This window comes from Phocoena sinus, chromosome 16 (assembly GCF_008692025.1).
Source record: "Phocoena sinus isolate mPhoSin1 chromosome 16, mPhoSin1.pri, whole genome shotgun sequence".
NCBI lineage: Eukaryota > Metazoa > Chordata > Mammalia > Artiodactyla > Phocoenidae > Phocoena > Phocoena sinus.
In genome coordinates this window covers 73,540,490-73,566,331 of record NC_045778.1, presented here as the reverse complement: position 1 = coordinate 73,566,331, position 25,842 = coordinate 73,540,490, and the positions used below count along the sequence as shown (strand labels likewise).

Genomic DNA, 25,842 nt, shown 5'->3' with positions numbered 1-25,842 from the left:
ACATTTAACGAATTATAGTGTGGTGTGCACATAAATTTCATATGCACTGGGAAGCCAAAAAAGCCACGTGACTCGCTTTATTGCGGGGGTCTGGAACGGAACCTGCAGTATCTCCAAGGTATGCCCATACCTGCATTTGCGCAGGAACCTTGGTCTCAGCCTCTGCTTCTAGAGAACCTGCCCCAAGACAAACAACAACATTGCTAACATGTATTGAGTTTTTACTAGGTGCTAGGCAGAGTAAAAGTTGCTCTACATGGCTTGTCACAGCAACTGACAAGGTTAGTATCCTTATCCCCATTTTACAGCTATTGAAACTGAGGCCTGAAGTGGGTAGCTCTGGGTCGTGTCGCTGGTGTGTTGCAGGGCTAAGATTCAAACACAGATCTCTCTGCTCCCAAAGTGCATGTTCATTAGCACCACACCGAGAAGGATGCAGTCTTTCCTCTCCCCCTTCCTGCTTCTCTTAAGCTTTGTAGGAATAGAAAGAAAACAAGTGGAGCTTTGTCGTGGTTCAGTCAGTGCTTCATTTGACTTGGTTGGGGCACTGAGGGCACTTTGGGTTTGAAGTGACTTTCCAATCTGCTCATGGCCCCATCGTCCTGCCTTGGCTTCGTGTCCAAGCGGCTCCTGTCACAGGCCCCAGGCTTGCTGCCTACCAGGGCCCCCTCCTCAATGCAGAGTCCCTGGGTCATCTGAGGCCACCTCCCAGGAGAGGCAGCACTGACCCTGGAGAACAAGGTCACCATCTGCTCCACCCTCCGCAGGGAGAACGTGAGGAAGGAAAGTTGGCCTGAGGGGACAAGATAGATAACGGGGTTAGAAGCTGGTACCCAAGTGGGAAGGGCAGGAAACAGTGATGGGGTGTGAGGTCCACCTGCACGTGCCACGTGTTCCTTCTTCTTCTTTTTTTTTGGCCACACCACACAGCTTGTGAGATCTTAGTTCCCCAACCAGGGACCGAACCCGGGCCCTTGGCAGTGAAAGCGCAGAGTCCTGAACACTGAACCCCAGCGTATTCCCATGCGATTCTTCTTTTAAGGGAGGAGTGTGCCAGGTGGGTGGGTCTCCTCTGGAAGGTCTGTACTCGCCTGGGCCTGGAGGATGCAAATGGACCAGTTGACCCTTCACCGGCCCTCCTACCCTCCTGCAGGTCCTTTGACCCATGGCAGGAGGTATTGAGAACACCTGCTCCGGCCCTTCCCCAACTGAAGGATCCGAGGCTGTGGTTAGGACTGCAAGGAATCTTAGCCCAGAGAGGAGTCGTGGCCGTGTTGCTTGACAATGAGGCAGTCAGGAGTGTTGGCTGAGTGTGGGCATCGGCACTGGCAGTGCTAAGGGTGAGAAATCTCTGGAACCCACCTGAGTGATCATTTATAGAAGAAAAAATCGATATGGCCATACGTACAGAATACTGAGCAGATAAAAAGTGACAAGGCCGGGCTTCCCTGGTGGCGCAGTGGTTGAGAATCTGCCTGCTAATGCAGGGGACACGGGTTCGAGCCCTGGTCTGGGAAGATCCCACATGCCGCGGAGCAACTAGGCCCGTGAGCCACAACTACTGAGCCTGTGTGTCTGGAGTCTGTGCTCCACAACAAGAGAGGCCGCGATAGTGAGAGGCCCACGCACTGCGATGAAGAGTGGCCCCCACTTGCCACAGTTAGAGAAAGTCCTTGCACAGAAACGAAGACCCAACACAGCCCAAAAAAATAAATTAATTAATTTTAAAAAAAGAAAAAAAAAGCGACAAGGCCAATCTTTACATGCTGATTCAGAACCATCTTCAATATGCTCTGCTGAGTGAAAGAGCCAGGTGGAGGGTAGTGTGTATAGCCTCCATTTTGAGTAAGAGTAAAAAGGAATATATATGCAGGGAATAGCTCCAGAGACCTACACCAGAAGGAAAACTCTCTTCCACCGGGAAGGGGGATTGTTGTGTGATAGTTATTACCAAAAACAAACAAGCAAAAAACTGAAAAGAAAAATCAAGTCCTATGGCATCAGATAGAGCTGAGTTTTGGGGCCTGCTTCCATCACTGACTGGCTGTCTGACTTCCGGTAGGTTATTTCACCTCCCTAGACCTCAGCATCCCCATCTGTAAAATAGGGATAATAATCATAGTGACACCCAAACAGTCGGGTGGTTGGGAGGATTGAGTGAGAAATGCATGTTGAGCCCTGACCCAATAAATACTGTTCACTGTTATTATCTTTATTGATAAAGACCCCTCGCACAGGTCACTGTTCCTTAGAGGCCCGAAGGCAGTGGCAAACTCCCCTCTTTGGAAGAAACTTAGTTGCCGTGAATGTCCCCTGGGTGGCCAGGGGCGGGCTGATGGCTGGAACTAGGTGGCTCTCTCCAGCCAGAGACTGGCTGGCTCTGACTGCCTGCAGCGTGCACAGGCGTTTCACTTACACGCATCACTGGACCCCATGTTTAGGGCTGCAGGGACGAGACCACCCTTCCAGCCTTCCGAGGGCGCGGTGGAGGACTCAGGGAGAAAGTGGCCCCGCGGCTTATCAACCACAGGACTTGGAGCAAATAACGGAACCCTCTCCTCCCAGGTTCCTTGGCTCCAAGACAGGACCTCATCTAGCCCGTCTACTTTTGGGAGCTGAGCTGATCAACTGTAAAGGGCTGTGCCAAGAAACCGAAGGGGAGGAGAAGCACCTTCCTCAAGATCACACGGTAGAAATGTAGAAAGGTGGTCTGTTTCATACATTTGGTTGCCACATAAGGATTTGTTTTGGGGGGAGAAAAGTTTCTGCTGCTAAAACAAGTTTGGGAAAAGCACGTATCATCCTGCTGCACTGCCTGCCCTCAGAGCCCGATTTTCTAAGTGAGCAGATCTAAGAAACAACACAGGGGGCTTCCCTGGTGGCGCAATGGTTAAGAATCCGCCTGCCAATGCAGGGGACACGGGTTCGAGCCCTGGTCCAGGAAGATCCCACGTGCCGCGGAGCAGCTAAGCCCGTGCGCCACAACTACTGAGCCCGTGCGCCACAGCTACTGAAGCCCGCGCACCTAGAGCCCGTGCTCCGCAACAAGAGAAGCCACCGCAATGAGAAGCCCGCGCACCGCAACGAAAAGTAGCCCCCGCTCGCCGCAACTAGAGAAAGCCCGCGTGCAGCAATGAAGACCCAACACAGCCAAAAATAAAATAAATTACAAAAAAAAAAAGAAACAACACAGGGACGAACCCTAAAACCAGCTCTAAACAGCAAACCAGGAGATGGTCTCAACTCCAAAAGCAGAAAGAGAAGCCCTTTCAGATGGACTCCTACAGACCCCCAGCCAAAGATGTGGGTCTACCGGGTTGGCAGGGCACATCCTCTTCTCTGCAACACCAAAAGCCGATGATGTGGGCGTGGTCCTGACCTCAGGGACCCGCAGGAGAACTGGCTCCTACTGTGCTCAGGGTCCCTCTGGGATGAGAGGTTGCTGTGTCCTAGAGACGGAATTCAAGGGACCCCTGCCACCATCACAGCCGAAACCCTCGCCAATCCTGACCATCCACATCCCTCCGCTTCTCTGCCTTGTGTTTTATCTTGAAATCCCAGACCTCATACCATGTCATCTGTAAATATTTCAGTGTGCATCTTCAAAAGTTATGGACCTAGAAAAAAATAACCACAGCAATATTATCAAATAAAAAAGGAGTTATTTAAACAGAACCCTAAGCTCTCTAATGAAAACAATAATAAACTGGCATTTACTGAGTATCTGCAGTATTTCTAGGTTCGTGTCACATTGCATTTAAACCACCCTTCTACCCTCTGAGGTTGTCATGCTCTATCCAAACTTTCAACACCCGCTGCCCACATAGTGCTTACCCTTCCTCCCTACTGTAGTTTATATTTTCTTACATATTTTAAAAAACACTTTTAATTTTGAAATAATGATAGGTTCACAGCAAGTTGGAGAGACAGTACAGAGAGGTCCCATGCACCCTTTACCCAGTTTCCCCCAATGGTGGCATCTTACGTCACTATGGTACAACATCAAAGCCGGGAAACTGACACTGGTCCAATGTGTGTGTAGTTTTAGGCCATTTTAAATACATGTGTGGATTTGTGTAACCACCACTGCAACCAAGGTACAGAATACTCCATTACCACAAAGATCTCTCTCATGCTGCTCTCTGTAGTCAAACCAAAACACCCAGCGCCCCTAACCCTGGGCAGCCTCTAATCTGTTCCCCATCTCTACAATGTTGGCATTCTGAGAATGACATACACATGCAATCATGCAGCATGTGGCCTTTTGAGATGGGCTCTTTTCACTCAGCAGAATGCCCTTGAGATCCATGAGAGTCCTTGTGTGTATCAATAGTTTCTTCCTTTTTTTATTGTTGAGAATATTCCATGATATTGGATGTACTGCCCTTTATTTAACCACTCACCTATGAAGGACATTTGTTTCCCGTTAGCATTGTTGACAAACATACTACATATTTATGTGTCCTGTTTATTTTCTCTACCCCTCTAGAAAGTACGCCCCGTGAGAGCAGGACTTGTGCCTTTTGTGTTCATTTGTTCATCTCTCTAGGACCAGGGGTAGTGCCTGGCACATAGTAAGAGCTCACTGCACATTTGTGTAGTGAATGTTGCATGAGTTTTTTAGCAGAAGAGATTTAGATTTGGGGAATGTAAGTAAGCTGCCCAAGTTCATGGAGCCAGTGGGTTGCAGAGCTGGACTTGCACCCAACTCTCTTGGTTCAAAGCCTCACTCTCGACCCACTTCTGGACCTGGCTCTTTCTTCTCTCTGGCCAAGCGTGGGCAAAGCGGTCGCATTTCTGTGTTTCCCTTGGCTTAAAGGATAGAGGTTTTCAAATGGAACTTTCCTGACAACCCGTGAAGCCCAAAGGGAAATAAACACGGGAAACATGAGGACTTATGAAACGCTGAACTTATGAAATAGAGAGATGCTCTTTTTCTTTCCATCCCCCACCACCACCACCTTTCTTTAAGGAGTGTGAAGATTTAATGAGGTGAAGCATGTAAAATGCCTAGGATAGTGCCTGGGACAGAATGTCTGTGGAATAAACATCACTTTCTCCCTTCCTTCCTTCTTTCCTCCTCCTTTACCGAGTTCCTAGAGCCATTAGATACTAGACACCACAGTCGGCCCTTGGTATCCAAGGGTGTGGAACCCCCATCCACCTCATCCACCCAGTACTGGGGTGCAAGAGAAGTAGAAAAGACAGTTCGTATCCTTAAGGAATTTATAATCTAGTTAGGGAGACAAGGATGTAAAATGCTTGGTACATAGTAAAGCACAGGGGCTTCCCTGGTGGCGCAGTGGTTAAGAATCCGCCTGCCAATGCAGGGGACATGGGTTCGAGCCCTGGTCCGGGAAGATTCCCACATGCCGCTGGGGCCACCGTGGAGCCTGGTCCAGACGTCCGGAAGTCCCTCTTATATTCTGATTTTGGAGTCCCACAAGATTCCTGTCTTTATTGTGGCCACATAGGCTCTTCAGTCCCCAGCACGAATGAAGCCACCAGAAGCAATGGTTATCCTGGCAAAGAGCCCAGGAAGGCAGTGAGGGTGGGTAGGCCTGCAGAGCCTGCTCTGGCCAGCCGTGTCAAGGTAAGTGTCAGGACTGGCGAAGCTGTGGAAGAACAGCTCATGGATAGAAGGTGACATTACAGATGCTCAACTCTGGTTATGCTTGAAAGAGAACAGGCTCTGCGGCCAGACGGTGCAGGGTTCAAGTCCAGCCCTACCACTTCCCAGCTGTGTGACCTTGGGTGAGTGATTAAGCAACTAAAACCATGGTTTGCTCATCTCTATAATGGGATAAGAGCTCCTGCCTTGCTGGGTAGTTGTACCAGTCACTTGAGAGAACAGTAACAGCATTCAGCCTTTCTTGGGCTCCTACTCCCTTTATAAAAGGGAAAGTACAAACTATCTGTTGTCATTTTCCCTGTGTTCTTCCATTGTCAAAGCATCGTCTTCAAAAAGTTAAATAAATCACTTCATGCAAATATAGACCCAACCTATGTCAAAGATTTGTAAACTCAGTGAGGGAATCAGAAAGAAAGTAAACTAGGTCAAAGAATAAAGGGGGTATTAATAGTCATTTAAAAAGGGATGTCACTTGTTCTGGGGGAGGAAAGGGGGATGAATAGGTGGAGAACAGGGGACTTCCAGGGCAGTGAAACTCTCCTGTTCAATACTCTACTGGTGGAAGCATGACAGTATGTATTTGTCAAAACCCATAGAACTGCACAACACAGAGAGAGAGAGCTCCTGGGTAAATTGTGGACTTTAATGATAAAGTATCAATAATGGTTCAGCCATTGTAACAAACGTACCACACTGATGCAGGATGTTGATAACAGAGGAAACTGTCCTAGAGCTGGGGGGGGGGGGGGCAGAAGTTGCATACGGTAATTCTTTGTACCTTCTGTCCAATTTTTCTGTAAACTTAAAACTGCTCTAAAACAATAAAGTCTAGTAAAAGAGAAAGTCTATTAATAATAATAATTTTAAAAAAAGGACTTCCCCCCCCCCAAAAAAGAGGACTTCCCTGGCTGTCCAGTGGTTAGGACTCTGTGCTTCCACCACAGGGGGCGTGGGTTCGATCCCTGGTCAGGGAACCAAGATCCCGCATGCTACATGGTGCGGCCAAAAAAAGTAATAAAAAATTTAAAAATAAATTTAAAAAATAAGAAAGAGGGTGGAGGGTGTTGCAGGGAGGGGTGCAAAGGCCTGGAAGTGAGAGGGGAGAGGCGGCAGGGCATGGGGAAGCCACAGAGGGTCTGACACAGGGGAACCACGTAATCCGTTTTCTCTCTGGAATGAGTGTTCTGTCTGCATCCCTTCCCGCCCCTCTTTAAGGATCACCTCTTTCAGTATGTTAAAGAAAGGGCTGGGGGGCTTCCCTGGTGGCGCAGTGGTTGAGAATGTGCCTGCTAATGCAGGGGACACGGGTTCGAGCCCTGGTCTGGGAAGATCCCACATGCCGTGGAGCAACTAGGCCTGTGAGCCACAACTACTGAGCCTGCGCGTCTGGAGCTTGTGCTCCGCAACAAGAGAGGCCACGACAGTGAGAGGCACATGCACCATGATGAAGAGTGGCCCCCGCTCGCCGCAACTAGAGAAAGCCCTTGCACAGAAACGAAGACCCAACAGAGCCAAAAATAAAAATAATAAATTAAAAAAAAAAAAGAAAGGGCTGGGGTGGGGTCATCCACTGGGCAGCTGCCTCGTGCCAAGGGCCCCTCCCAGGCTCACGGGTCCTTGTCCTGGGCCCCTGCCCCTCTGCCACCAGCTCCTGCCTCATCTCCAGAACCGCCTGAATGCTGCCACTTCCACCAGGCAGCCTCAGCAGAGGGGCATTGTGAGGAAGGCCCCAGGTCCCTTAGTCTCCTCTCCACCCCAGCACGAGGCCCTGCATCTGGAACAGACTTTTCTGAAGGTGGGACACAGAGGGAATTACATCACAGGGTGGGAGGACACAGCTTTTAACTGACCTAAAATATGTCCCCATCAGGGAATTCCCTCGTGGTCCAGTGGTTAGGACTCCACCTCTCACTGCCAAGGGCCTGGGTTCAATCTCTGGTCGGGGAACTAAGATCCCACAAGCCTTGTAGCGCAGCCAAAAAAAGTCCCCATCACCCAAAGAGCCACAAAGCTCTCCCCAGAGGGTTCCCCAGGGACATATCCCAGGCCCAAGTGTCGTCTCAAGTTGACCCTTCCCTGGCAGCGGCCCTAGAGCCAATCCACCTCCCTTCCCTGCACTTTTCAAACATTCAGCCATAATGGAAGATTGGTCTTATTTTCCAACCTAGTCACCTTCACCCACGAGGGCAATCCAAGACCTGGCACCTTCAGAAGGATCTGAGTTTCTTAGAACATTCTCCTGCCTGGGGGGGACTTTAGTGTGACTGCCCCGGTGGGTTTTTGATCTCCCTAGATGGTGCCCACCGAGTCACCCATGCGAGCCCTTCGGCAAATATGCCTCCTCCAGACGCTTCTTCCGGCCTTCAGGTGCGTTAACTAACGTCGGGCTGCACCCCGCTGGCCCGCAAGCCTAGCAGTTGCCCAGCCTCAAGACCGAAGAGCCTAGAGACAGGGACAGAGACATCAGTGACTTCTTGGATGGGGAATCTTACACAAAGGGTCCTGAAGTGAGACCCCACTGTGTGCAGCAAACACGACAGCAGTCTTTGCTTCTCCAGAGAGAAGGAGGCTACCATTTATGGGGCAATTGACATCAGGTGGGCTCAGTTACCAGGCCGTATAATTAAGAGAAGTTGGATAGTCATGTGAGTGAAGCAGGGCCTGGTGGAGCAGGGGATGTACAGAGAGCAACGGAACAGCCATCTTAAGTGGCCTGATCATACACCTAGTGATCTGTTATGACACCATCGCCGCCCCTCTCCCTTCACCCGCCACCCCGTCTCCCAGAGACTGATCCTCAGAGCCAGGCAACCTGAATCCATCACCAGGAAGGGGACCTTTGTGATACAACATCAACTGCCCAGACTCCTCTGCGCTTGACCGGGTGCAGACACAATGATGCCCAGCAGCCTCTGCTTCTTGCTCCAGCTGCCAGCCCACGTGCAGAGAGCCACGGGTGGAGAGAGCAGGACGGAGGCTCACAGCAGCCCTCACACTGGGGGGCCCCTGCTGGATACACAGACTCTGGCAGGAATTTGGAAATGAGAGCTTTTTCTCTACTTGCAGCTGGGTTAATTTGACCACGGTGTCCCCGCCTCCCTCCCACCCCATTTCTATATGGAGACTACGTAAGGATGTATGAGTCTCCACTTTGGGGCAAACCGTTGATGTGGGGGAAGAACTGCTTATTCCTCAGGTCACAGTTATAAGGGGAAAAGCCTGTTAGAACAGTAAGTTTAACGCTGTCTCTGGCTGCCTTTCTGAGAATGAATTAGAAGGAGGCGGGCGTGGGGCAGGAAGACCCTTCTCCCATCTCCCGCCCTGTGGCTCACTGGTGGAAGGGGCCCCGCTCCTCCTCGGTCTGGCACACCCAGCACCCCCTCCCTGGCCCAGGAATCTTCCAGCACCCAGAGGCACTTCAGAGCCACCTCTGTGCCCCAGCTGCCCTCTGTTCTTCCTTGGTCAAGGTCTCAGTGCGGTCAGGTGTCACTGTTTGAACCGCTCCTGACTGCAGAGGCTGGGAAAAGGAACCCAGCCTGCATTCCTGCAGGGGAGCGTGACTCACGGTCAGGATTTGACACACATTAGAGCCTTCAAAGTGTTTTCCAGCCTCTGGCCTCAGTGCAGAGTTGTAGAGAGCCAGACAGAGTATAGTTCCCACCTGCAACAGGAGAGGAGCTTGGCAAACTACAAACGACAAATTTTCTTAAACCCATCAGAGAACTGAGCTTGCAGGGCAAGCAACTAACCTGAAATCTGGGGAGAGACAGGACCTAAGCATTTGCTTATCTGGGGGGCAGGTACCTCTGGCCATATATATGCTGGTAGGAAAATGTAGCTAGAAAATTTTAACTTCCTGCAACGGGCTGAGAGTATGAAGCCACTGGGGCTGCAAACACAGAGGGATTCATGCCTTCCTGCAGGCTTTTCCTACAGGATCCCACCAGACAGTAACTGGGAAGATGGGGAGAAGCCTGAGAAAGCTTCTGCAAGGGGCCACAGGGGGAAGGGGAATGGCTCCCACTGTGGAAACTCCTTTGAGACCCAGCTCTCTAGTCTCCCTAAGAAATGAAAACCTTCAACTGCAAGGGAAAGGGTCATAAAAACTGTAGCTGTAAGACACTCAGACCCTTTGCAGCTGGGGGAGGGAATAGGAAAAAAAAGCTTGACCCCCCCCCCCCATTGCTTGGGGGAGATGCAGGATAGAGCCCCGCCTGGCTTTCAAGTTGGAGGCGGGGTGGACCACCTGAGAGCCCTACTCTCAAGATCCAGGCTCCCCCGGGCCTGCCAAGACTGAAGGTTGATGAGAAGATCAGAGAATGCACCCTCACTCCCCACCCCTATTCATTTTACCACCATATGACTCAAGCATGGAGTAGAAAGAACCAGTGGTTACAGCTCAGAAGGCTGAGACAGGTTTTCCTTGGAGGGCAGTACAAAGAGAGATCCAAAATTCAAGCCAAGAGCAGACCCTGAGAGAATCCCTCTGGTGGATTGGCCCACTCGCTAAATGCAACGTTTCACCAGAGGAATGTGAAGCCTTGGCAACTGAAGGTAATAAACTCCGCATCCCAGCCCAACTACTGACTGGATGAACACAGCCCACACGCTAAAGGCACACTGAAGGGATAGCACACTCATCTCTAAGCATTAAAACAGTTTCCTCAGAATCTGCCATCCTATACAATATATCCAGCTTTCAAACAGGCATACAAAAAGGCAAAAGGAATTGCAATCTGGAGACCAATGATCCAATATGATGATATGACACAGATGTTGGAACTATCAGGGAATTTAAAATAACTGATTAATATATGAACAACTTTAATGGAGAATGGGAGATCAGGTAGGTTATTTCAGCAGAGAGATAGAAATGATAATGAATCAAATGGAAATGCTAGAAATCAAACTTGGTAACAGGTGAAGGATGCCTCGCCACTAGGTCCAACACAGCTGAGAAAAGTATCAGTGCAGTTGAAGACTGGTCAATAGAAATTACCCACACAAACACGGAGAAAAAAACCAGAGCATTCAAAACAGTCTAATATATGCCTAATTGGAATCCTAGAAGAAGAGAGAATGGGGCAGAAGAAATGTTTACAGGAATAAAGGCTGAGAATTTTCCAAAATTAATGACAGGCAAATCACAGATTTGGGAAGCTCAGAAAGCATGAAGCAGGACAAATTGCAAAGCCAAACTACATCTAGGCACATCATATTCAAACTGCTAAAAAACAAAGAAGAAAACCTTAAAGGCAGACGAATAAAAATGACAAATTACCTGCATAGGAACAAAGGTAAAAAGTACATCAGAAACCATTCCAGAAAGAAGACAGTGGGGTTACACCTTTCAAGTACTGAAGGAAAAAAATTGTCAACCCTGAATTCAACCCAGCAAAATGTCTTTTAAAAAATGAAGAGAAAAATAAAGACCTTTTATAGACAAACAAAAAAATGAAGGAATTCATTGCCAGCAGACTTACTTAGGAAATGACAAAAGCAGTTCTTCAGGCAGAAAAAATATGATATAGGTTAGAAACTTGGATCTGCAGAGAGATGAAGAACATTGGGAAAGGAATAAGTGAAGGTAAACAAGTATTTTTTTCTTATTTAATTTCGCTGAAAGATAGCTGAATTTTTAAAGCAAAAATAGCAACAATGCATTGTATGCTTACAGCATGTGTAAAAATAAAATATATGGCAACAACAGCACAAGATGGGAGAAAGGAATTGGGAATAAAAGTTTTTTAAGGTTTTATTTTAATACATCTTCATTGGAGTATAATTGCTTCACAATGCTGTTAGTTTCTGTTGTACAACAAAGTGAATCAGCCATATGCACACATATATCCCTATATCCCCTCCCTCTTGAGCCTCCCTCCCACCCCTCTAGGTCTTGGCAAAGCACCGAGCTGCTCTCCCTGTGCTATGCAGCAGCTTCCCACTAGCTATCTTTTTTTTTTTTTAACATCTTTATTGGAGTATAATTGCTTTATAATGGTGTGTTAGTTTCTGCTTTATAACAAAGTGAATCAATTATACATATGCATATGTCCCCATATCTCTTCCCTCTTGCATCTCCCTCCCTCCCACCCTCCCTATCCCACTCCTCTAGGTGGTCACAAACCACTGATATGATCTCCCTGTGCTATGCGGCTGCTTCCCACTAGCTATCTGTTTCACATTTGGTAGTTTGTATATGTCCGTGCCACTCTCTCACTTTGTCACAGCTTACCCTTCCCCCTCCCCATATCCTCAAGTCCATTCTCTAGTAGGTCTGTGTCTTTATTCCCGTCTCACCCCTAGGTTCTTCATGACTTTTTTTTTTTCTTAGATTCCATATATATGTGTTAGCATACGGTATTTGTTTTTCTCTTTCTGACTTACTTCACTCTGTATGACAGACTCTAGGTCCACCCACCTCACTACATATAACTCAATTTCGTTTCTTTTTATGGCTGAGTAATATTCCATTGTGTATATGTGCCACATCTTCTTTATCCATTCATCTGTTGATGGATACTTAGGTTGCTTCCATGTCCTGGCTATTGTAAATAGAGCTGCAATGAACATTTTGGTACATGATTCTTTTTGAATATACAGGGTATATGCCCAGTAGTAGGAATGCTGTGTCGTATGGTAATTCTATTTTTAGTTTTTTAAGGAACCTCCATACTGTTCTCCATAGTGGCTGTATCAATTTACATTCCCACCAACAGTGCAAGAGGGTTCCCTTTTCTCCACACCCTCTCCAGCATTTATTGTTTCTAGATTTTTTGATGATGGCCATTCTGACTGGTGTGAGATGATATCTCATTGTAGTTTTCATTTGCATTTCTCTAATGATTAATGATGTTGAGCATTAGGAAACCATAAACAAGACCAAAAGACACCCCTCAGAATGGGAGAAAATATTTGCAAATGAAGCAACTGACAAAGGATTAATCTCCAAAATTTACAAGCAGCTCATGCAGCTCAATAACAAAAAAACAAACAACCCAATCCAAAAATGGGCAGAAGACCTAAACAGACATTTCTCCAAAGAAGATATACAGATTGCCAACAATCCCACTAGCTATCTCTTTTACATTTGTTAGTGTATATGTTGATGCTACTCTCACTTCGCCCCAGCTTCTCCCTCTGCCCAGCCCCCCACCGTGTCCTCAAGTCCATTCTCTATGTCTAAGTCTTTATTCCTGCCCTGCCACTAGGTTCATCAGTACCATTTTCTTTTTTTAGCTTCCATATATATGCATTAGCATACTGTATTTGTTTTTTTCTTTCTGACTTCACTCTGTATGACAGACTCTAGGTCCATCCATCTCACTACAAATAAATCAATTTCATTTCTTTTTATGGCTGAGTAATGGGAATAAAAGTTTTAAGATCCTTACATGACTTATAGAGCAGTATAATATTATTTGAAGGTAGACTCAGATTATTTTAAAACGTATATTGTAAGCCCTATGGCAACTCCTAAGATGTTTTTAAAAGATGTATAAATAATAACTCAAGAGTTATATGGAATCATAAAAAATGCTCAATTAAACTCACAAAAGGCAGAAAAGGAGGAAGAAATAGGAACAAACGGACCAAATAGAAAATAGCTAACAAGATGGAAGGTTTTAATCCACCCATATTCATAGAAATTATTGGGTTGGTTAAAAACCCCAATGAACTTTTTGGCCAACACAATACTTTAAACATGAGTAGTCCAAACATGCCAGTTAAAAGACAGAGATTGTCCGATTGGATAAAAAAGGAGGGCCCAATTCTATGTGGTCCACAAGAAACCCACTTTAAATAGAAGGCAGTTTTCACAGGCTTGCTAAGTGTAATTTTTCCCATTGCCTGAAAAACCTATTTGCTTTGAAAATCCTTACTTCGGAGTTTGTGCCAAAGTCAAGTTCAGCTTTTCTCAGGCTTTGATGAGCTCCATAATACTGGGGGTCTGGGGTTTTTGCCTCACTCAAATGTTATCTTGTGTGTAATTTACATTGAGATGCTTTGGTATAAACAGTGAAATAACACATGCGTGGAAGTGCAGTGCTTAGCTAGCTTATGCAGGACCGTACTCTGGAATTCACACTCCCAGTGTAGACACGTCTTCAAAATATCACCATCAAAATCTGCACAAGAGGGTTTATTCAGATGACGTTTCTGCTCAAGCCAACGACAAATGTTCTTTCAGGTCAGCGGAAACTTGGGCACTGATGCTGGGAACAGCTCTGTTCTAATACTCAGCCATCAGCCCAACCCCCAAACAGGGTTTTCTGGCTCGGCCTCATGTAGTTGGTAGTTTTCATTGTTATTGTTTTATGGGGGGAAGATGGGAAAGCAAGGAAAATAATTTTTAAAAAAATGTCTCCTGGATGCCAGGCCCGTTATCAGGTAGTGAGCACACTCTCATGCTTGAAGTGGTGTGAGGTTTCTCTGTAAAGTAACATGGACAAGACATGGAAGATTCAATGAGCCTCAGGCCCTGGCATTTCCTGTCTGAGCTTTTGTCTCTCTGAAGTCTTTGCCTTTGGCTGGGCAAAGCAAAGAGTGTCTTCATTATAGCAGTTGTATGACCCAGTGGCCAAGCATATAAGTTCTGGAGCCCAATGGCCTGGTTCAGGTCCCAGCACCTCTATTTATGTAGCTGGGAGAGCTTGGTTAAATTACTCTCTCAAGGCCTCGGTTTCCTGATTTGTAAATGGGCATCATAAGAGTATTCAACCCTTTCTAAGTGGCTGAGAGAGATCATGTGAGACATAAAGTCTGTATCAATGCATTCCTGGCATAAACTCTATTGGACGATAAATGGGACTTGATTCTTTTCCATTATTTATTAGTTTTCCAAAAAATGTATTAGTTCTCTCGAATCCTCCAAAGGTGACTGATGGGGAATTCCCTGGTGGTCCGGTGGTTAGGACTCCACACTTTCACTGCTGAGGCCGTGGGTTCAATCCCTGGTTGGGGAACTAACATCCCACAAGCCGTGCAGCTAAAAAAAAAAAAAAGACTGATGACATTTTTCTTTAAAAAAAAAAATTATTGAATATTATTATAAACTCCTGGATTTCAACATGTTTGATTGTTTTAATCTATCGTTCTTACTAATATTCCAGTTGTCCCCTATTTGGCCACTGGGAACTCCTTCAAGTTGCTCCTGAGTACTTTGGACACAACCCTAGCAGTCTTTGATAAATTCCTTGTTTTCTGGGACAACAAGATACTCCAGGTTTCTCCTGGGCATTTTCTCCCCCAGCCTTGGAGTCGGCCATTTCACCAGGAGCCCTGGGTCCTTTTAGTGGGAAATGGTATTTGGAGGCCACAGTCTGGGTCCCACAGGACTCCCTGCTGTGGTCAAACCCAAGTTTGTGTGCCTGACGCACAGTGAGGCCAAACAACCAAAATGTCAGAGTCTGGAACAGAAAGGTTTACTTCGGGGCCAAGCAAAGAGAACAGGCGGCTGGTGCTCAAAAAACCCAAATTCCCGGTGGCTTTTAGGGAAGACTTTTTATTTATTTATTTATTTTTTAGCCATACGCGGCCCTCTCACTGTTGTGGCCCCTCCCATTGCGGAGCACAGGCTCCGGATGCGCAGGCTCAGCGGCCATGGCTCACTGGCCCAGCCGCTCCGCGGCATGTGGGATCCTCCCGGACCAGGGCACGAACCCGTGTCCCCTGCATCGGCAGGCGGACTCTCAACCACTGCGCCACCAGGGAATCCCAGGGAAGACTTTTTAAAGGTAAAATTTGGGGTGGTGGCTGCAGGGCGTGTGACGTTCTTCTGATTGGTTGGTGGTAACAGGGTGATGTCCCCAGAATCTCAACCTTCTGGTTCCTACCGGTGTGGGGTCTGCGTGCTTGTGGTCAGCGTGTAGTCACCATCCTCCCCTTGGGTGGGTGTCTTAGTTTCTGCAGAAAAACTCAAATATGTTCTAGATTTTTATCTACATCCCTTCAGGGGAACCCAAAGTCCTGTGACTCCGTCCTATTAACTGCCTGAGCTGCTGTCTGGAACTGGGGGAAGGCCTAGGAGACTAAAGCCTTTTTCTGCAAACAGGGGACATGGAGGGGCTTTTGTAGCTGGGAGGGCCCCACGGGGTCCTGTTCGGTTTCAAAGTCACTTAGGAGCGTTCTCTGTGTGATTACGCCACCAGCTGCGTACCCGGATAGGTTTGTTTTGTCTTTTGATTTTTAGGGAATGCTTTTAAAGATATTAGTTTTGTTTTATAATCATCTAAAGCGTTTACAGGTGACAGTGTTGAATTTTACCTGAGCCCCTGGGCTCTTGCAAAACAGTGACTTTAAAGAAATAACCTCTCACCCTTTTGAGTTCCGGAAAAAAAAAAAAACAGCTCACTGCAAAGAACCTCCCTTTCCATATGACTCGGATAAGACCCATGGATGTCCCCCTCGTTTGCCTAGGACAAGGCCAGATACAGACCCTCCAAATTCCCACGCTTTGCCTCCTAAATGAATAGCTGAACTGTCAGTCCTCACTGGCCCGTGGGAACAAAATGCTTGTCAACCCAGCTTTGGTTACATTTGTCTCCTTTCTCCAGACCCTGAACTCTGTCCCACCCTCAGCCTGAGCCAGCACACAGCCCCTTGGACAATACGCTGGCCTCTAAAGTGTTCTCTTCTGGAAAGAATGAGGGTGGGGAAGTGGGATGAGAGGCGGCTTGTTTACTGTCCTCCAGAACGAAAACCCCTGAGTCCTTGCAGATCTTAGGGCCAAAGCGGCCTCTCTTCTGCGATATTCTCCATCCCCCTGTTGGCAATAACCCCTTCTTTCCTCCTTTGCAAGAATCCTTTTGAGTAAAAATCTCCCCTAAGTTCAGATTTATTTTATGTTTGACCCGTAGCTTTCAAAGTCAAATCTACAAGACAGGCACATTCGGAGAAGTCTGCCTTTTGTATCTGTTCCCCCAGCCCACTTCCCTGTTGGCTACTTCTCCCTCTAGGTAATTTTTTCTTTTTTAGTGTTTGGCTTATCCTTTCATTTTTAAAAAGATAAGGCAACACGACCACGTTACACCCTCGCTTTCATTTTTGAGGAACGAGGGCAGCCAACCACACGCGCCCACGTGAACCCTCCACCGTCTCAGCTTAACAAGCTGTCCGCAGGGAGACCGTGGGCTTCAACAAGATTTTAAGGAGATGAAAGCACTTTGTAAATCAGTGTCCCGCAAACTTGAGTGTGCCCTCGAATCACCTGGAGGGCCTATTACCAGGTTCCACCCAGAGTTTCTGATTCAGTGGGCCTGGGGTCAGGGTGAGAATTTGCACGAGCTCCCAGGGGGGCTCCTGCTGCTGGTCCGGGGACCAGACATTGAGAACCACTGGCTTGAGCCCCTCTGAGGGCAGGGCAGACATACCCGAGTACTCCTAAGACATCTATACCTCTGAATGCAGGGCCTGAAGGGGACAGCAGTGGGAATGTAGGCCCTGGCTTGGCCAGAGACCTTGGCCTGACTTCCCAGTTTGAGGTTCTCTCCTCAAAGATAGCCCGTGGGCCAGCAGCCGTTCCAGGGAGCTTGTTAGGAATGCAGACCCTGACCCAGGCCTAGTGAATCAGAATGTGTAGTTTACAGAGCTCCAGGTGAGGCTATGCTCCAGGTGAGGCTATGCTCCTGAAGTGTGAGAGGCACTGGCCTGTCTCCATACCCCCTGGTTTATCTGTGTTGCGGGGGACTGATGCCCCTGGAATACAAGCTGGAGAGGCAGGGCCTTTATCTGATTTATGGCTGAGGGGGGGAGCCCTCGAGCCAAGTGAACGGCCTCCTTCCTATGGTTCTGCCCGCCCCTGTCCCCCGCCACCCCGACAGGCCCCCTCCCAGCGGGATAGCATCCAGAGGCTCTTCGGCGTCCTGGGGGCGCCCACGCTGAGCCTCGCTGAGAATAAATCAGTTGGAGGCCATTTCAGCCCCCACTTACCATGTCCACGGCTGTCTGTAGTGAGAGGAGGTCAGGGAGGGGCTGTCTGCCCCTGGCCCGCCCCTTCTGTCTGGGAAGGGGCCCAGAAGTATCGGGGGCGGGTGGCCGGTGTGCGGGGCTGGAGTTTCTCCCTTGGCCCCTCTGTCCCAGGAGGACGGAGGCTCTGTCTGCCTGGGGGGCCGGCTCAGGTGGGGGAGGGTCCTGGGACAGTGGGAGAAGGTCCCAGAGAAAGCGCTGGGGCCACCGAGATAACAGCACCTGTGATGGGACCCCTGTCCAGAGGCTCAGAGCACTCCTCCCACCCCTCCTTTTTCTCCAGGAGAAGTCCCCCTCAGGCCCTCAGCCAAGCAGGTCCCCACGCCATCCCCATTGCTCACCAGCCCCCCTCCCTCGAGCCCCTCAGTGAGCAGACTCCTCCTCAGTCCTCCAACATCGTGAGGAAAGACACCTGCTCCGGGAGCCACGGGGCGACACGATTCCAGTTCCTACCTTCCCTGTGAGGCGGGCGGCTCCAGCCTCGACTCCCAGCTCAGGGCCTCCCTTGCCAGGGGCTAGGACTGCCGCCAGCTCCCGGGCTGGGCCCAGGGGCCGATGTGTGTGGGTCTAGGACCCCTGCCCTGTCCTGAGGTCAAGGCTCAAAAGGGGTCCAAAGACAGCCAGGGCGACAGTGTCCTCCATGGCAAAGGCCTCTGTGCTGGGCATCACACGTGTATCCCTGAATCTTCCAGGAGAACCCGCACCCCAGCAGGTGTTACCCCATTGTACACACGAAGCCACTGAGGCTCAGGGTTAAGTGGCCGCTCAAACTCATACAGACTGTCAGAAAGGGGTTGTTTGAGCCCAAAGCCCTATTCATTGTCCCACTAAGCCAAGCAGGTGAAGGGGGACTGGTCGGGTCTCGGGTCCTAGACTGGGCCTCCAGGTTCTGAGGCCGTCCTGCTGTGCTGGTGAGCAGTTCTAACATGTGGCTCCGTGAAGGCTGGACAGCCAGAAGAGGCCCTCTCCGTGGAGCCCACATCCGAGTTATGGCCTCTGTCAGGTAAAACCTGCCAGGTGGAGGTGCCCCATCTGATCTGGGTGCCAGCACCCACTCAGGCCCTCTCACCCCACTCCTGCATGGTACCTTGTGGCAGGAACACTTCTGGAGCCATCTGCTGGGTCTGCGATCAGAAGCCAATCAACCTGGAAAGGGCTCAGGTGGTCTCCTTAGACCCTGCCCCCTGGAGCTGGGCCAGGGCAGGTCGGGTGGTCAGCATGGGGGCCAGCATTGGGTGGGGCTGAACCGTCCACCTGAGGAAAGATTAACTCAAAGACTGAAGCAGCACGTCCTGGCATCTTGGGGGCAGCTGGCATTGGCAGAAGAAATAGAACAGCTCAGCAGAAGGGAAGAAGTGCAGCCATATTTTCATTAAGGAATTTATTTCTCTTAAAAAAAACAACAACAGTGGTTCGATCTAGATACAGCAGCACTGTGACATATTCGAGGGAACATAAAAGATTCAAGAGCAGCAGGAGAACAGAAGCCGTTATCCTCAGGAATGACTCCAGAATGGAACTATTTTTACTCATCAATGTTAAAATTTCCCTGAAAAAAAAAATAGAAACCTTTGGATACTAGAAGGATTATTATTTTAACACTAATTATTTTAACAACCACTAAGCTCTTCTAATTGAGAACATTTGCTTTTGATCTATTACAAAAATGACTTAGTGATGGACCAGGGAAAGACATCTAGATTCTTCTTTTGGGGAGTGTCTTTCCCTCCTAAGGAGAGTTAGTGTTTCAAAGGTTTTAGCCACTGTCCACGGCACAAGCCTTTAAAGTTAGACCAGACGAGGTACCTGCACCTGAGCATGGTCTGACCCCTACATGTTGGAGCTTCAAAAGCTGGGCTGGTTGGTCCTAAAAGTAGGTACAGAAGGTGCCTAGGGGGACGAGGTGTCACCATCGTGGTCTGTTGTGATCAGAAAGCGAGCTCTCTGCCGTTCATGACTCACAGCTCTGCGCTTGGAAATGCACAAAGATTTCACACTCTTTCCATAGAAAGGCTAAAAAGTTAGGAGGTCCTACCTCAGAGTGTGGAGCTAGAGAACAGGAGACAACCAGAGGGGTTGCCCATGGATACGCAAGCACACAGCAGCCCCAGAGGAGAGCTAGGTGTCACCCCGACTGGCGTTTCCTCTTCATCTCGGGGGACTTGGTGGTCCGCAAGGCCGCTGTTCCCTTCGGCAAGGCCTGGGCTATCAGGCTCAAGGAGGCTGCAGTGCTCCCTCTGTATTGAGGTCTGGGTCAGCAGTTTGCATGAGAAAGTTAGTGGGAAAAGTCTGGGGGAAAGGACAGGGGTGTAGAAGGATAGGGAGAAGCTTCCACGGAGGGCTGGGCTCCTTGACCCCTGGCCTCTTGGAGGCCAGGCCCTCAGCATCACCAAGGATTGCTAGATTCAAGGGCAGGCAGCCGCATCTCACTTGTGCTTTCAATGCCAAGGCCACGTCCACATACGTGTCCCCAGAACTCACTGCCATTTGCCCCCGTGGGCTGCCTGAGAAGCGTGCATACCCCAGGCCACAGTGCTTGCTTCCGTGCAGCATGGCCTCCAAGACTGAGCGCTCCCCTTTGTTAAGAGCAGTGCATTTCGGGAGACAAGCCCTCCTGGGGCGGCTCAAGGCAGGACAACCCTTAACTACTGTGCAAGTCAGCCACCCTCGCAAGAAGCCTCGTGGTTTAAAGAATGATGTTCCCGGCCTAGAAAGATCAGAGGATGAGTTGATGTGGGAGGTGGTGCCATCCTCCGTGAAGGTGGGGTTGGGTCTTTGTGATCTTGTGGGTGATAATCATGGGAGCCACCCAGGGGGCTTGAGAAACACTCACAGGTCATGGTGATCATGGCAGAGACCACCCCCGTCTCACTGGGGACAGCGGCTTGGCTCCTGAACAGGGGAAGCAGAGGTGCTTCTGCAAGACCCTGCGTCTCACCTCAAAGGCACGAAGTCAGAGAAGGTCCGGTGAGAAAAACGTCATGCTTGGAGGAAGAAAGTCTCTTCCGTGAAGAGTTCAAATGCAGTAAAAAGATTTGAATCCGCTGGCTGCCCAAATATGCCTCCTCCTGGACAGGTAGATGGTGGGAAGGTTTGTTTTTTTTTTTTTTAAGTTAAAAAATCTTTTAAAAAATGCAGCCATAGAAAACAAGCTGGAGTAGAGGTTGGCGGCAGGGCGGGGCGGGGGGTCCAGGGACAGGACCTGTGGCAACTGGGGACCCAGAGGGGAGGGGGCTGGCTTTCAGGCACTGTTCTAAATGAAGACGCCCCTTCTCTGTACAAAGCAATGGACCGAAAGGAAAAGGAGGATTGCAAAGGCCAGTAACTCTGACCCTGTACACTTTGGGGCGCTCAGGAGACAGGTGGCGAGGGTGAAGGAAGACTCCCGTTATCCTGAGAGCCACGCAAAGTTCTGTGCTTCAGCCTCTGTGCTCTCACGATGCAGAAACACACTGAGCAGATGTATGTTTTCTTTCTTGCTTCTTGATGATTCTCTACCGCAAACGGACAGTGCGTTGGCTTTGAGGTGTAAAGAGACTGGTTGCTCCCCACCAGTCCGTTTGGAAAGGTTTGAGTTGCTGTGAATCGGGCAAAATGAATGAAATTTCTGGACAGGAGGGTGGTGGCGTGGACTACTGACTGTCCCAGGAAGATGACTGTCCTTTTCATTGAGGAGGGTCAGTAAGAGCTTGAGGATCTTAAAATACTGGTCAAAGAGCTTTCCACTTCCTCAGCAAACACTGAATACGGCTGTTTGTATTAATCTTGTACTCAGCTCCAGAGGGGTAACGGAAGCAGCCTCGGAGACGAGAGCTGGTCTTGAAGAAAATAATACTGCACATTAAAGGGATCTAAGGGAGGCCCAACTGTTTCTTTTCTTCTCTTTCCTTGTAAAATGACCTCGAAATGGTCAGTTGCAACGGTCAGGCCCCTGTCTAGCCTCAGGACCCAAAGGCAAAGTTTGGGGAAGGAGCATGGAAACTGGGACACAGGCTGACACGCTGGCTTCTCTCTCCTCCCTAAAAGCTCAGGCTCCAAAGTTGCCTGGTCACCTAGAGAAATAAGTTTGGGAGGCTCACACCAAAAGCTCCACCGATGGCCTAAGGCAGTGGTTCTCACACTCCAGGGTGCATCAGAATGACCTGGCGAGCTTTTTAAACATACAGATTCCTGGGCCCTACTCCCAGGGAATCCCATTCCGTAGGTTTGGGGTGGAGCCCAGAATCTGTATTTTAACAGGAGATGCTGCTGCAGGAAGTGCAGGGCCCACGCCGGGAGAAACCCTGGCAGCTGCCCAGTGGCTGAGACCAGGTCTGACTGAGGGTGACCTGGCAAGCAGGGGAGCCGGGAATTCAACTGTTCACCCCGTCCCGGAGGGGAGGCAAAGGCAGATTTGCTCCCTGTCACCTTGTGAAGGCAGCAGGGGGGAGGCTGGCCGCTCCCTGGGGCTGGACAGCCCTGCTCAAAGGGCCTGGGGGCTGCCTTTAGAGAGAGACCCTGGTCTGGCAAAGCCACCAAGTTCTCCTGGGGCTACTTGTGCCTGGAGCTTTGAGATGCCTGATGAGAGCTCGCCTCTGCTTCACCTCTCCCGGAAGGGACAGTGAGTTTTTCTTGAGTTTCTGTGGGTGGCCCGGCCTCTCCCATTTGCTTGGAGAGCCAACCTCATGCATCCATGCCACCTGAACCAATGAATCTGCGGGGCCCCAGGAAGCTCTCAAGGCCCTATGATCCCGTAAACACTCAAGGGACATGCCCAGAGATCCTGGGAGAGCCACCTTCTCCTCTACAAACCCAAGACCTCTATTCCCTGATGCTTCTCTGGGCTGTAAGCATTGGACTCTTGGGACTCCATGACTACTCCTTATCATTGCTATGCGTCTCTTAAAACTAGAATAAAACAATCCCCAAATGCAAGCCTCTTGAAAACATACTGGCTTTAGCAGTCAGAACCTACTCAGAAAGAAAGAGGCCTAGACACCCTTGAGCTGAAGACCCTCAGCTCCACGTACCGGCCGCCTTCCAGAAGGAAGAGGAGGCCAAGGCCAAAGCAACAGTGGCATCGTGTGCCCCCAAAGGAAAAGTGCACATCTTGACGGAGTTGGGCCCAGGCAACTCCATGGACCCCAACGGAAGACATCCTGGCTGGGGGTGAAGTCCCAGTCGGTCTTTGAGCATTTAATTCAGATTGTTACAGGCCAACAGAATGGTGATACCAATGCGAGGGAGGGAAAGGTTATAGAGATGGATACAATCAATCCTTTAAAGGTGAAATGGGAATCATTTTCTACATTTAATAAAAACATTTTCTCATTTGAGGCTCTGGAAGTCTTGAGTCACATTTTTTTTTTTTACACCCTTCCCCGCCCGCCACCCCTCTAAAATGTCTTAAAACACATGGCTTAACAGTGGCTGCACAGAAAATATACACCCTCAAAGTCTGACTTTCATTTAAATACAAATATACAAAATGTAAACTGAAACAATAGAGAAATTTACAAAACTTTTCTTTAAAAATAATAAAGACAAAATTCAGTTCTAGTTATGACGCTGTTAAAACACGTGCAAGTTGTATCCAATTGGATTTCTATTGCAATGTTCGACAGAGACACAGCCAATCCACCTTGGCTCGAGGGCCGCCTCCGAACACAGACCTGAGTGGAAATCTCTTTGAGGAACCTGGAGGCTCCCCATCTCGGGGCTGGACGGCCTCCTTCCCCAGCTCCTGGAGGGCTCCCCCGCCTGCCCGCCAGGGCAGAAGCTCCACCGGTCACAAGTCCGCTTCTAAGGAGAAGGGTCTAGGCTGGTCCCACCGTGGGCTTCAGGCCAGAGCTGCAGCTAGCTGCTTCCGGTGGAGTTTGAACTGACATGGTTTGAATTTATGTGATGGTTAAAACTGGTCTTGGAACTGGCTGAACTCTTGGAATTGTTCTGATGCTGGGAGGGGGGTGAGCAGGGAGGAGAGAAAGAGGGAGAGAGGAGGTCAGTCATCACAGAGTCGAGCCCTGGGGACCTTGCATCACAGGGGCCTCTGAATCTGAACTGGAGGGGAGCTCAGCTGACCAGCTCCCCGCCTTGCTTTCTGCTGCCTTCTGTTCTCCCCCTGCAGACCCAGGTCCGGAGGCCACCCCTTGGGGCAGGGGGCTTTACCTGATTAACAGACGCCCAAGGCAGAGAGGGGGTGGTCCCTCCTATAATATCTATCTACATGGTTAGGCCTGCAGGCCCAGAGTTAGGCTGCCGGGTTCGAATCCTAAATCCGCCACTTCTTAGCTGAGTGACCTTGAGAAAGTGTCTGACTCCCTTGGTTGCCTGGCCCGTGATGTGGGTTAGGAGCCACTTCTGCACAGGGCTGTTGGGAGACGGAAACAAGGCTGTGTGTGCAAAGGGCTCTAGCAGGTGCCCAGCTTGGGAACCACGAGCTGCTCGCCCTCAGTATCCCTGGCACCCTCTTGGCACCCCCGTGGGCGCGGGCCCCTCACGTTGCAGAAGAGAGCCGGCGTGTCTGCTCCCCTGGTGGCAGTCGTGGTGCCAGGCCCTGTGCTGAGGTCACTGTCCTCCACCTCACTCACCCTGGGCAGCCGGCATCTCCATCCTGATTTTTCATGTGGGCAAACAGAGGCTGGGGCGGGGGTTGGGTTCAATATGCTGCCACCCAACCGAGAAGGGTCAGGGCTGGATTTGAACCTGGGCCGTGAGCTTCCACAGCAAACGCTTGTCCCAGGATCCCAGGCCATCCTGGGGGGCTCGGCCACTTCGGCGGTGGAGGTCATTTCTTTCTGGAACTTCAATTTTACTTAATGGAAGCATTTGAAAATTATATATATATATATATATATATATATATATATATACACCTATATATATATATATATATACCCATATATATATATATATATATATATATGGGTATATATATATATATATATATATATTTTTTTTTTTTTTTTTGCGGTACGCGGGCCTCTCACTGTTGTGGCCTCTCCCGTTGCGGAGCACAGGCTCCGGACGCGCAGGCTCAGCGGCCATGGCTCACGGGCCCAGCCGCTCTGCGATATGTGGGATCTTCCCGGACTGGGGCATGAACCCGCGTCCCCTGCATCGGCAGGCGGACTCTCAACCACTGCGCCACCAGGGAAGCCCAAAAATTATATTTTTATAGTAGATGGATATGAGTATATTATGGAATAGGAGGTGAAACTCACATGGAGTTTTTAGATAAAACCGCAAACTCAGGCCTCAGTCTGCATTTTCTCTCAGTGTGCCTGATCCGTGCTGCCCGCCCTGTTATCCCAGATCCTCCGCAAGGGCTCACTCACTGGCTGTGTGACCTTGAGCACGTTCCTTAACTCCTCTCAGCCTCAGTTTCCTCATCTGTGAAATGGGCTAATGGGAGCACATCCTGGGCTCACACGTCACTAAGATGCCCCAAAGGAGGGATGCAGTTTTGCTTGCTGATGCATCTTAAGTCCTCGGGTAACAGTCTAGCATGGAGTAGGTGCTCAATACATATTGGTGGAATGAATAGTTGAATGAAGGCCTGGGGTTTTGTGAAGATTAAATAAGAGACGCCTTCAAAAAGTACCCAGCACAGTGCCTGGCCCACAGTGGAGTGCCATGAACAGCCACCTCTTCCCTGTTACCTAAGCAGGAGGGAGCTGGGATGCCCGGGGCCTGGGTACAGAGCTGCTGCTACTCCCTTGGGGGGAGGAGGAGGAAAGTAAGGAACCAGGGGCCTCCCAGGCCTCAGGATGGGGCCCTGCCTTCTTGAAGGGCCAGGCCAGGAGGCGGCGCTATTGTGGCCATCTTCTTGGTGGCAGGGATGAGGTTAGGGGTCTCTCACTCTAGAGAGCCTGCCGGGTCCTTCCTGGGACATTTCTCCCATGTGGCCCACAGCAACCCTTGATCCAGGGACAGGCTCTGAGGGAAGAGTACCTTTTCCTGAGGGCCAAAGTCTCCTCTGGCTGCCAGCTGCAGGGCACAGCATCAAACTACGGGAGCCATGAGGTTCTTTGGGGATCACCTCTCCAGCACCAGATCCCCCTGTTCTTTGTCAAATCTTTACCTATATAACTTGCGTCGTCTTTACAGTGGCTCTCGACTAGGGGGGCGTTTTGTCCCCAGGGCCATTAGGCAGTATCTGGAGACAATTTTTTTTTTTGGGGGGGGTGGTACGCGGGCCTCTCACTGTTGTGGCCTCTCCCGTTGCGGAGCACAGGCTCCGGACGCGCAGGCTCAGCGGCCAT

General features: G+C 49.6%; 1 protein-coding gene across 10 annotated transcripts in view; it reads right to left on the bottom strand.

Annotated features, from left to right (window-relative positions):
* Nucleotides 1-20,695: 20,695 nt before the first annotated feature.
* The window catches only part of GRK5 (G protein-coupled receptor kinase 5), a 224,645-nt gene continuing 219,498 nt past the window's right edge, over nucleotides 20,696-25,842 (bottom strand). For 8 of the 10 annotated variants that reach the window (XM_032608693.1, XM_032608689.1, XM_032608690.1 and 5 more), the window contains one exon: nucleotides 22,732-23,533. In XM_032608693.1, the coding sequence (XP_032464584.1) occupies nucleotides 23,435-23,533 (99 nt within the window). In that variant the 3' untranslated portion in view covers nucleotides 22,732-23,434. Of the gene's footprint in view, nucleotides 23,534-25,842 lie in introns of all 10 variants that reach the window. The other 2 variants (XM_032608694.1, XM_032608696.1) reach the window with 1 other exon arrangement.